A 13,185-nucleotide genomic window follows, 5' to 3' on the forward strand; every position below is an offset into this window, starting at 1 on the left:
AGATTACCTAAAGGATGTTCGGATACCGGTAATGTTTAACATGTTAGATGTTAGGACAAATGTAAGATGATATGTAGGATGTTCGGATACCGGTAATGTTTTACACAGTAGATGTTAGGACAAATGTACGATGATATGTAGGATGTTCGGATACCGGTAATGTTTTACATGTTAGATGTTAGGACACATGTAAGATTACCTAAAGGATGTTCGGATACCGGTAATGTTTTATACGTTAGATGTTAGGACACATGTAAGATGATATGTAGGATGTTCAGATACCGGTAATGTTTTACATGTTAGATGTTAGGACACATGTAAGATGATATGTAGGATATTCGGATACCGGTAATGTTTTACATGTTAGATGTTAGGACACATGTAAGATTACCTAAATGATGTTCGGATACCGGTAATGTTTAACCTGTTAGATGTTAAAACCCGGGGGTTCAAAATGTCAATTTCGATTTTCAATCTTTTTCAAAAAATCTTTCAGAGTATGATGCAGAATGTCATTCTGATGATTTTGATGTCCTTAGTTCTTATGTAACATTTGTCGTAAACGCGAGACGCCATTTTGAATATTTCTCTCTATATCTTATGTATGCCTAACTCACATTTTAAGTTTCTTCTCAAATTCCACCTGTGCGATTCAACACAAACTTTAACAAAATGACTATAAAATGGTACTGACCAAGTCTTGTTACCATGGGGTCGATCCACAATCCAATATGGCCACCGTGACGTCATATATTAAAAAGTTTTAAATGACCATAACTAAAAAAGAATTTATTCTACAGAGGTCATGTAATTATGTTATTTGTAGATAATGCCTGGCGCTAACATTTACCACAAAAAGTTTTCAGGTCAAAGGTCAAATAAAAAAGTAAGATATGGGGTCAAATTTGTCTCTTTTTAGAAAATCTTCATTTTTGAATCTTTTTCCAAAATTCTTTTGAAGTATGACGCAGTATGTCATTCTGATGATATTGCTGTCCTTAGTTTTTCAGTAACATTCGGCGTTAATGCGATATGCTATCTTGAATAATTCCCTTTATATTTTATGTACAGTATTTAAAAAAAACAAAGAAGTTGGACGGAGGTAGATAACTCGTACAATGTGCTGTATGGGTTATCTCCCCTCGTCCAACTCCTTTGTTGAAACGTTTCATCTCAGATGCCAGATTAATTCAAAACTAGAATGTGGATGACCTATCAAGTGTTCTAAAATAGTTTTTTTACGTTTGGAAATACCAAGCCTTTAGGTCATTTATGCTAAGTAGGTGAAAAGCCTGTCAAATTGTTAGCCAACAATTTCTAGTTTTATTTGAAAGTGTTTTAGCTCAATGCTTATCACGCCCGAAGGGTCATGACGCAGCGACTGTCAACCTCAATCTAATTAAAATCTAGATGGTCATTCTCACTACGGTTCCTGTTACGTAGTGAAAATGACCATCTAGATTTTAATCAGACTGCCGTCATCCTGAGCGCCTGAATGGATTTGATTGAATTTGGCCTCGGTCATTATTGGGCAAAGGCTATCTTATGATGTATAAACGGAGGATGTGGCTTCCTTGGGGCTTGGGGGTGGTGCCAAAGAGGGGGAATTGAGATAAACCCTTTAGATATACCTACTAGTCCTGAACGAATGAATTAGTTATGATGAAATTTGGTCTGAATCATTATCGAGCAAGATGTATAATGTATAAATGGAAGGTGTGGTATTCTTTGCGCTTTGGGGATGGGGGCAATATGGTAAATCATTCACATCCCTATTTGTCCTGACCAAATGAAAGGATTTTGATGAAAGTCCTTGTCCTTGAGCGTTATTGGTTCAAGGCAATCTTATGCTGTTTAAACGGAGGGTTTTGCTCCCGTGGGGCCGGAGAGAGAGCCTGTATGACAGGATTTTGTCCACATAGGTCTAAATCTAAAAGAACTATTTTCATTTATCTATTTTTTCTATAATCTTCTTTTTTATTCAATTAATTAATAACATGCATGAAAATTCAGTATCATATTAATGTAACATCCCTATATAATCATGTCTTTACAGCAACGCTTTTTATGTTGGTTCTGCCTATTTTGGTGCTGGGTCTGGACCAATTTGGATGGATAATGTCGCTTGTGATGGATCGGAACAAAACCTTCAGGATTGTACTTTCAATGGTTGGGAAATCGAGGATTGTAGTCATATTGAAGATGCTGGTGTGATCTGTTTCTCAGAAAATCAAGGTGACTTGTATAAATATAAAATATTACTTATCATTGAACATATCATCAAACAAATATGAATAATTGTATCCATCCATATGGAAAATGTCGTTTTTTGTGTAGAAGGTGATTTTTCCGCTGCAATGATCATTGTTGTAGACAAAACTACGTTGATGTGTTGAAAAATAAATTATCATAAGTCTGCTAAACAGACTTTTTTTAGTAAGCTAATCGTGATTTGGTATTTTGGTTTCTCAAGATGTAAGGTGGTGAGATAATCGGATCTAGAAACGGGGGTTCTTTCGCTATCGTACAGATGGCCAGTCTAGGAATGCGCTTTTCCCATAATGCTTAAGAGGAAAGAAGTTATCTTGACTTTAATATTCCTGTACCTTCTGTAGAAGATGAGGTTGCCTTCCGACTGAGTGGAGCACCAGAGCCCAATGCTGGTCGTGTGGAGGTTTTCTATGCTGGTTACTGGGGAACAGTTTGTGACTACTACAACTGGGACTACAGAGACGCAACTGTTACCTGTAAAATGCTAGGATTCAGGTAAGACTATGTGTAGCATGCATAGATTCATTTAAGATTACCTAAAGGATGTTCGGATACCGGTAATGTTTAACATGTTAGATGTTAGGACAAATGTAAGATGATATGTAGGATGTTCGGATACCGGTAATGTTTTACACAGTAGATGTTAGGACAAATGTACGATGATATGTAGGATATTCGGATACCGGTAATGTTTTACATGTTAGATGTTAGGACACGTGCAAGATTACCTAAATGATGTTCGGATACCGGTAATGTTTAACCTGTTAGATGTTAGGACACATGTAAGATGATATGTAGGATGTTCAGATACCGGTAATGTTTTACACATTAGATGCTAGGACACATGTACGATGATATGTAGGATATTCGGATACCGGTAATGTTTTACATATTAGATGTTAGGACACGTGCAAGATTACCTAAATGATGTTCGGATACCGGTAATGTTTAACCTGTTAGATGTTAAGACACATGTAAGATTACCTAAATGGTGGTCGGATACCGGTAATTTGTTTACATGTTAGATGCTAGGACACATGTACGATGATATGTAGGATGTTCAGATACCGGTAGTGTTTTACCTGTTAGATGTTAGGACATATGTAATATCACCTTAATGATGTTCGGATACCGGTAATGTTTACCTGTTAGATGTTAGGACACATGTAAGATGATATGTAGGATGTTCGGATACCGGTCATGTTTTACATGTTAGATGTTAGGACACATGTAAGATTATATGTAGGATGTTCGGATACCGGTGATGTTTTACATTTTAGATGTTAGGACACATGTAAGATGATATGTAGGATGTTCGGATACCGGTAATGTTTTACATGTTAGATGTTAGGACACATGTACGATGATATGTAGGATATTCGGATACCGGTAATGTTTAACCTGTTAGATGTTAGGACATATGTCAGATCACCTAAAGGATGTTTGGATACTGGTAATGTTTTACATGTTAGACGTTAGGACAGATGCAAGATGATATGTAGGATATTCGGATACCGGTAATAGTTTACCTGTTTAAAGTTAAGATACTTGTTAGGTGATATGTAAGATGTTAAGAAAATAAAGTGAAGTTATCAAATATTGGCTAAGGACCACGTCAGTTTGGCAAATCTTATCAACACGGAAGTAACAATATTTTCGACATAACTTACAAATAAACTACTGAAAAGGTGAACAAAACTTACTATATTTAAAAATGGCGTCATCGGCAATATTGAAATGCATATTTATTATTGGCCTGGGTGAGGTGTCCTGGTGACGGATTTCGGCGTTACACTTCAACTAAACTGTACAATCAGCATCAATTCTGTGTTATTACTATTAGGTAAACATCACAGCCTCCAAACTTACACAAAACACACTATGTTAGACGGCACACAGTGGAAGTCTTGAATGACCATAATTATATATAGGTCAATACAAAATCCTAGTAAGACACCCACGATGTTTGTGAAAAGAAATGACCTTGACACATATTCAAGGTTCTCGGAATCATTTTTGTTTCAATACTGAACAACTACTAACAAACTATTTAGAAAAAAAACTGATGAAATCGTTTCTAGTAAATCTAAGGTGACCAAATTTTATGAGACAATAACACTCGTCAGTCTCTTCCTATTATAAGATTTGGTTTAGTATAGTTTAACGCCCTATTAACATATACAAATCGCTACTAGTCAAAAAGCTCCTATTGGATTTTTACCAAATTTGGTCAGAAACATCCTTGGGGGAAGGGAAACAGATTTTGCATAAATGGTGAATCTGACCCAGAGGGGTCAAAGGGGTGGGGCCCAATAGGGGAAATAGAGGTAATTCCTTTAAATCGCTACTAGTCATAGTTATAATTGGATTTGAACCCAATTTGGTCAGAAACATCCTTGGAGGAAGGGGAACAGATTTTGCATAAATGGTGACTCTGACCCCCGAGGGGCCAAAGGGGTGGCGCCCAATAGGGGAAATAGGTGTAATTCCTTTCAATCACTACTAGTCATAAAGTTATGAATTGATATGAACTCAATTTGGTCAGAAACATCCTTGGGGGAAGGGAAACAGATTTTGCGTAAATGGTCACTCTGACCCTCAAGGGGCCAAGGGGGTGTGGCCCAATAGGGGAAATAGAGGTAATTCGTTTAAATCGCTACTTGTCATAAAGTTATGAATGGATTTGAACCCAATTTGGTCAGAAACATCCTTGGGGGAAGGGGAACAGAGTTTGCGTAAATGATGACTTTGACCCCCAAGGGGCCAAATGGACGGGGCCCCATATGGGAAATAAACATAATTCATTTAAATTGCTACTAGTCATAAAGTGATGAATGCATGTTCTAAAAATAATTGTTGAGGTCTTTTAGACCCTTAGAGTGTCTGGACTTCGTTATTTCTTAAAAGCACTATAACCATATATAGCATTGTTTGAGATTGACAAATAAAATGAATTTAACATGAACATTATTTTGACATTTGGTCTATTCCAACCAGGTGAGCGGTACAGGTCCAATGGGCCTCTTGTTTTAAGGCTGCAGTATGTTCGTGTTTTCTTCTTCTAATAGTGCGATTCTGATGTCGACTTTTTAGTGTTACCTTTCTGAAGCATACTGCTGAAGACATCCCGCAGGACATATCACCCGGTCACATTATTTTGACAACGGACTATTTTAAGGAATACATATAGTCAGGTTTTGAATTTCAAGACAAGTAAGATTTTCACAAAAATGATTAAATAAGTCACACTTTGATCAACTGGGCCCTGATGATTTAATGATTAAAGCAGTCTAAAGCATCAGCAAAGAAGATAGTGCTTACCGCTAATTTTGTACTTTTACATATTCAAAGCGGGTTTATGAATCAAAACTACTGATTTCGTAATGATTGTTTGAAAATGATTATCGACAACTCTACTACTGAACTATTTTGTTTAGCGATGGTCGTGCCCCATATCGCACCTACGATTACGGTAGTACGACATATATTAAATGGATGGGAAATGTCAATTGCAACGGCACGGAATCCAGTCTGGAGGAATGTCCATTTGACGGATGGGGATATGTTAACAGTTGTCCATATCCGGCTAACGTCTTTTGTTATAATACATCAGGTACACAATAGAATAGCCCTGTTTTCGTAGTTAAATGACTTCAAAAGAAATACGGTGCTGAAGGTTGTGATAAAAGCATTGATGTTAATATTTATCAATATTCAAAGTAGCAAACTACCCGATGATGAAGTATACTTCTTTTGTCATTCATGTAATGCCATGCTATCTTACCTTGTAATGCAACTCTGATCTATTGATATATTTATTACATTTTTAAATAACTGAATGATAAGCATGTATATTCCTGTCTTGTCTTACATTACTAACAGTAACCTATTGATAAATATTAGAAATATGTAAGAATGCTTGAAATGAGAAATACGCCACTGCAGTCAAAAGCAACTGTCATAAAATCTTATGTTTTTACAGAAAGCGATATTGACGTACGCCTGACTGGAGGTTCAGGTTCACATGTCGGCCGTGTGGAAGTGTACTATGGTGGCTACTGGGGAACCATTTGTGGCTACTACGACTGGGACTATAGGGACGCCAATGTCACGTGTAGGATGTTGGGGTACAGGTAATGGACCCGGCAATATATATATAGCTACAGACTAGTCAGATGAATATCGCTTCAAGTTATTTACTTATTGAAAAGAGATATTGTCACACATTTCTTTATTGCCATCATCAATATTTTTAATAAATATTGTAAACCGCATTCTGACAAGTCGAGTCATTGACATACCGTACAGATATACTGCATCTTGTTCTGTATTGTTATCAAGGTTTTGTTCTTTATTTTACCTGCCAGTACCGGTCGGCAAATATATCGCACCGTAAAGTATGGCTCTCTAACAGAACCTGTGTGGATGGGAGGTGTAGACTGTATCGGTACGGAGGACAGTCTAGCTGATTGTTCATTTGATGGATGGGGACAAGTTGGATATTGCAGTAGCTATCCTGCTACTGTTTTCTGTTATAATATAACAGGTTGGTATAAATCTGATATAGTTAAATTTCAACTTATATACAAATGGAATTATAATATAAGATTCCAAATTATAAAATTTCGCTGTTTATTTGAATTTCAAGAATTAAGTAGATTTGTGTCCCCAACTTATTATTTCATTTTATTATTATTATTATTATTTCGCTTGATTGGCTGTCAAAAAAACGCAATGTGACTAAGCGAATCGAATAAAAAGCAACCCAACAAAACAAATAGGTTAATATTTATCAATATTCACAGTAGCAAACTACCCGATGATGAAATATACTTCTTTTGTCATTAATGTAATGCCATGCTATCTTACCTTGTAATGCAACTCTGATCTATTGATATATTTATTACATTTTTAAATAACTGAATGATAAGCATGTATATTCCTGTCTTGTCTTACATTACTAACAGTAACCTATTGATAAATATTAGAAATATGTAAGAATGCTTGAAATGAGAAATACGTCAATGCAGTCAAAAGCTACCGTCATTAAAATCTTATGTTTTTACAGAAAGCGTTATTGACGTACGCCTGACTGGAGGTTCAGGTCCACATGTCGGCCGTGTGGAAGTGTACTATGGTGGCTACTGGGGAACCATTTGTGGCTACTACGACTGGGATTATAGGGACGCCAATGTCACGTGTAGGATGTTGGGGTACAGGTAATGGACCCGGCAATATATATATATAGCTACAGACTAGTCAGATGAATATCGCTTCAAGTTATTTACTTATTGAAAAGAAATATTGTCACACATTTCTTTATTGCCATCATCAATATTTTTAATAAATATTGTAAACCGCATTCTGACAAGTCAAGTCATTGACATACCGTACAGATATACTGCATCTTGTTCTGTATTGTTATCAAGGTTTTTTTTCTTTATTTTACCTGCCAGTACCGGCCGGCAAATATATCGCACCGTAAAGTATGGCTCTCTAACAGAACCTGTGTGGATGGGAGGTGTAGACTGTATCGGTACGGAGGACAGTCTAGCTGATTGTTCATTTGATGGATGGGGACAAGTTGGATATTGCAGTAGCTATCCTGCTAGTGTTTTCTGTTATAATATAACAGGTTGGTATAATTCTGATATAGTTAAATTTCAACTTATATACAAATGGAATTATAATATAAGATTCCAAATTATAAAATTTCGCTGTTTGTTTGAATTTCAAGAATTAACTAGATTTGTGTCCCCAACTTATTATTTCATTTTATTATTATTATTATTATTTCGCTTGATTGGCTCTCAAAAAACGCAATGTGACTAAGCGAATCGATAAAAAGCAACCCAACAAAACAAATAGGTTAATATTTATCAATATTCACAGTAGCAAACTACCCGATGATGAAATATACTTCTTTTGTCATTAATGTAATGCCATGCTATCTTACCTTGTAATGCAACTCTGATCTATTGATATATTTATTACATTTTTAAATAACTGAATGATAAGCATGTATATTCCTGTCTTGTCTTACATTACTAACAGTAACCTATTGATAAATATTAGAAATATGTAAGAATGCTTGAAATGAGAAATACGTCCAATGCAGTCAAAAGCTAACTGTCATTAAAATCTTATGTTTTTACAGAAAGCGTTATTGACGTACGCCTGACTGGAGGTTCAGGTCCACATGTCGGCCGTGTGGAAGTGTACTATGGTGGCTACTGGGGAACCATTTGTGGCTACTACGACTGGGATTATAGGGACGCCAATGTCACGTGTAGGATGTTGGGGTACAGGTAATGGACCCGGCAATATATATATATAGCTACAGACTAGTCAGATGAATATCGCTTCAAGTTATTTACTTATTGAAAAGAAATATTGTCACACATTTCTTTATTGCCATCATCAATATTTTTAATAAATATTGTAAACCGCATTCTGACAAGTCAAGTCATTGGCATACCGTACAGATATACTGCATCTTGTTCTGTATTGTTATCAAGGTTTTGTTCTTTATTTTACCTGCCAGTACCGGCCGGCAAATATATCGCACCGTAAAGTATGGCTCTCTAACAGAACCTGTGTGGATGGGAGGTGTAGACTGTAACGGTACGGAGGACAGTCTAGCTAATTGTTCCTTTGATGGATGGGGACAAGTTGGCAATTGCAACAGCTATCCTGCTACTGTTTTCTGTTATAATATAACAGGTTGGTATAAATATGATAAAGTTAAAGTTCTACTTATATACAAATGGAATTATAATATAAGATGCCAAATTATAAAATTTTGCTGTTTATTTGAATTTCAAGAATTAAGTAGATTTGTGTCCCCAACTTATTATTTCGTTTTATTATTATTATTATTGTTTCGCTTGATTGGCTGTCAAAAAAACCGCAATGTGACTAAGCGAATCAATAAAAAGCAACCCAACAAAACAAATAGGTTAACACGCAAAAGAGGAATAACGAAATGCAACTTACTAACATATAACTTGTTTTTTTAATACAGCGTACATTGAAGGTAGTAAGTGTTGAAGTAAAATATACTAATATTGTAAAATGATAAAGAGATTGACGCCAAACAGTGAATAATCTTTTCAGGTCATTGGAGAGGATCATCATTTTCCGTATTCCCTCTCTACTTTCAAACCCTTTGGTAACAATTGGAACATACTAATGAAGTCCGGGAACGATCTTAGCACTTTTTGAGAAGTTTTGACAACAAATTGCAAAAACTGAAGATGTTCCTCTGTTGGCCATTTTCTTTTCCATGTCTGCCTGAATGTGTCTGCAAAGTTGCCGAAAGTGTTGATGAATTAAGAATATTATTTTCAGTTAACTCCACCGTTGACATCCGGCTAGTAGACGGACCAAACAATTATACCGGTCGGTTAGAGGTGTACTACGGTGGACATTGGGGAGGTGTTTGTTCTCAAAATAACAACCTTGATGACAAAGATGCAGCAGTTGTTTGTAGGATGCTGAAATACAGGTACAATATTTCACGATATTCAATGTATTGATTAAATTATATCAACATTGAAACCACACCTGTAAAATGAATGTCAAATTTTTTCAACTACACACTTAATATATTCAAGTCAACACCAATAAGGTAAAATTGATGGCAATCAACTCATTTATATTGGTATAATATGCCTTAATTATCAACTCATCTATACAAGTAAAATGCCTAATTTTCTACTCATAAATAAGGGTAAAACATGTGTAATCTGAAAATCACATACACAATAAAAACAAAAAATGTTGAAAATTAAATAATATGTTTTAAATTGTAAAGAATGCTTTGTTTGACCATTGTTTTTTTATATTTATATCTTTAGCGATGGGCAGGCCTTATACAGAACTTATGGTTTGCCTGATGAACCGATATGGATGGACAATCTAAGATGTAATGGTACAGAGTCCAGTCTAGCAGACTGTCCGTTTAACGGTTGGGGACAGGTTGGATTCTGTTATTATCAAGCTCGTGTAGCGTGTTACAATGCATCAGGTAACAACTTAATTAGGCGTATGCAATAGATAACTGTTTCTTTTGATTCATACTTTTGGCAGCAATACTATTAAGGATAATTTCATCTGAAACATAAAAAGCCATGTATAATGTATTAATATAGAGCATTTACATTGTTCATCATGAAAATTTCGCCGATCTGATCGTAATGATGATAATTAAACTCTCCGGTCACCAGCCTATTCTTTTTGTCAGCAGTTGTCGTATTCCAAAGATTATTCTACGATTTATTACTATTTAATAGACTTAACGTTATCTCAAGTCAGGAGAACTGAGGAGACGGCAAGAAAAAAACAAATCACAAATATATACCTATATATCAATATATTTGTGCAAAATACAACGCCTTAGATAGATTGTCAATTAATATTTTTTTATATGTTCATATATATCTACAGAAAGTATATTCCCAACTCAAATTACTTAGTAAGGTATTTGATACCAGTTTTCATCAGCGATACTATATATGACATTTTAGCTAAAAGTGAAATAGCCGTGAGACTAATGGGAGGATCGGACGCCCACGTTGGACGTGTGGAGGTGTTTTATGGTGGTTTATGGGGGACGGTGTGTGATGACTACAGCTGGGATTACAAGAACGCAGATGTAACCTGTAGGATGATTGGATACAGGTTTGGTTGCCTTCATCTTTTAATCGTTTAATTAAACCAGATAAAAGTTTATTTCCTTGATCTGGTGATGATCTTTAGTATATTTTTCAAATCTACAATTAAAACAGAAATATGGAAGATATTTAAAGATCTTTAAACCGTTCTCTTTCTGGTGTTTGATTTTCTACTTTAACTTTATACATCAAAACGAACTAAAGATGTTAATTGTAGATTCAATACATATGTGATGATTATGTACAATGCTATTTTATATATACTATGTTTACATGATATAACGATGAAACATTTGATTTCAAATTAAAAGTCTGTAAACAAGCTAGATATCAAATGTGTACTATGCATCCCACCTCTGTATTTAGACTTGATACACAATCAATATAACTAAATATTCTTTTATTTTGATTTGGGATTTTTTAAAAGCCCGGAATTCCATTAAATTAAATGACAATTTCTAGATTACTGTTATAATTTATAAGATTATGGAAATAAACGAAGTGGCTTTGACATCATTCACGTATAACGCTACCATATCCAGCACAACCAACGCGACAGGAAACTTTGATTTATTTGTCCAGCGATATATTTATCTGAAGCGATACCTGAATCACAAAGAAATAAAAACAAACAAAACAAAAATAAAAATCACAGAACCACGCGTAAAGGATGTTGCTCGGTTTCCATTATATATTGTGATATCATGGAAAATGAAATAAAGTGGTATTGTTGATTACTATATCACTACATGCTAGGCTGTTTCCCTTTTTCATATCCCGTACCGATATTTGGCTGCTTGATTTCATATGCTGCAGTGTCTTGTAAGCTTCAATCTGTTATATACCGGTCATATAAAATCACATTTACGTTTTATTTACAGTAATGGACGAGCAATCTACAGAACGTCTAAATATGGTGGTGCTTCGTCACCGATTTGGATGGATGATGTACGGTGTAACGGAACTGAGGGGAATCTGGCTGACTGTACTTTTAGTGGATGGTCTTCTTCCGAAAACTGCAACTACCCAGCCAGTGTTTTCTGTTATAACGTGTCAGGTACGTATTGCTTTTTCCATCTTTCTTATAGGTAAAATTCCTAAACTTAGATAATATCCCTCCCGTAACAACCTAACATTTATAGAATGTGTTTCTTTTTTTAAATGCGTTCTCCTAAAGAAAACGAGTTATCGGAATAATCGGTATGGAAAGGTATTGCATTTTCTTCCAACAAAGCAAATAGTGGCGCAAAAGTAATTCATATCATTTTTCAGGAAAAAAAAATCGATTAATTATTTCCTTCCCGTTTAGTATCCACTAATTACAAAGAACAAAGCTGAATTGAATTTAAACGTGTAAATGACATTGTTGTATTATCCGTCCTTGTCAGAAATCGCCTGTCTGGTGTTGTTATTGACGAGGGCAGGTTTCATTTATGTTTATTTTGCCGAAGTGTCGGTACCTCGGATGGTTTCAGTATTCAATGTTGGTCTTTTTACAAATGTTACAATTCCTTATATTTAGTGAACTCTAGCTTAGGCATTCGACTGGTAGACAGACCAAACAATTACAGCGGTCGAGTGGAGGTGTACTACGGTGGACATTGGGGAGGTGTTTGTACCTACAATTATATCTTTGATGGCAATGATGCCACCGTCGCCTGTAGGATGCTTGGATACAGGTAACGTATGTCAAAGCAACAGCTCGTCAATATAGTTAAAATATGACATGAATTAAACTTAGAGAAAACTAGTAAAACATGTCAAAACATATAATGTGTTACATGATATGCCATATGTCGATATAAAGACTAGGACGGAATATAGTGATTAGTCATTTTTATAACGGAGTCTCATTCCAAATAATGTTGACACTATCTATTCTATTGATTTATGGTAACGTTGTAATGTATATTTAGCGATGGTCAGTCCTTATACAGAAGTTATGGTTTGCCTGACGAACCAATATGGATGGAAAATCTAGGATGTAATGGTACAGAGTCCAGTCTAGCAGACTGCCCATTTGACGGTTGGGGACAGATTGGCCGGTGTTATTATCAAGCTCGTGTGGCGTGTTACAATGCATCAGGTAACCGCTTAGTTTGGCGTAATTAATAGATAACTGTGTCTTTAGATTAATACTTTTAATAGCAATGATATTTATGATAATTTCATCTGAAAATCCAATGTATAAGATATTAATATAGAGTATTTACATTGTTCATCATGAACACCTGTGAAA

At 35.4% G+C, this 13,185-nt stretch overlaps 1 protein-coding gene across 1 annotated transcript in view; it reads left to right on the forward strand.

Annotated features, from left to right (window-relative positions):
• Positions 1 to 13,185, forward strand: part of LOC117317443 (deleted in malignant brain tumors 1 protein-like) — a 45,450-nt gene that overhangs the window by 8,133 nt on the left and 24,132 nt on the right. The window contains exons 5-17 of the mRNA XM_033872253.1: positions 2,057 to 2,235; positions 2,616 to 2,766; positions 5,709 to 5,884; positions 6,254 to 6,404; positions 6,639 to 6,817; positions 7,340 to 7,490; positions 7,728 to 7,906; positions 9,622 to 9,778; positions 10,131 to 10,300; positions 10,800 to 10,953; positions 11,828 to 12,003; positions 12,469 to 12,625; positions 12,863 to 13,032. Of these exons, the coding sequence (XP_033728144.1) occupies positions 2,057 to 2,235; positions 2,616 to 2,766; positions 5,709 to 5,884; positions 6,254 to 6,404; positions 6,639 to 6,817; positions 7,340 to 7,490; positions 7,728 to 7,906; positions 9,622 to 9,778; positions 10,131 to 10,300; positions 10,800 to 10,953; positions 11,828 to 12,003; positions 12,469 to 12,625; positions 12,863 to 13,032 (2,150 nt within the window). The remainder of the gene's footprint in view (positions 1 to 2,056; positions 2,236 to 2,615; positions 2,767 to 5,708; positions 5,885 to 6,253; positions 6,405 to 6,638; positions 6,818 to 7,339; positions 7,491 to 7,727; positions 7,907 to 9,621; positions 9,779 to 10,130; positions 10,301 to 10,799; positions 10,954 to 11,827; positions 12,004 to 12,468; positions 12,626 to 12,862; positions 13,033 to 13,185) is intronic.

Source organism: Pecten maximus, chromosome 19, assembly GCF_902652985.1.
Source record: "Pecten maximus chromosome 19, xPecMax1.1, whole genome shotgun sequence".
Taxonomy (NCBI): Eukaryota; Metazoa; Mollusca; class Bivalvia; order Pectinida; family Pectinidae; genus Pecten; species Pecten maximus.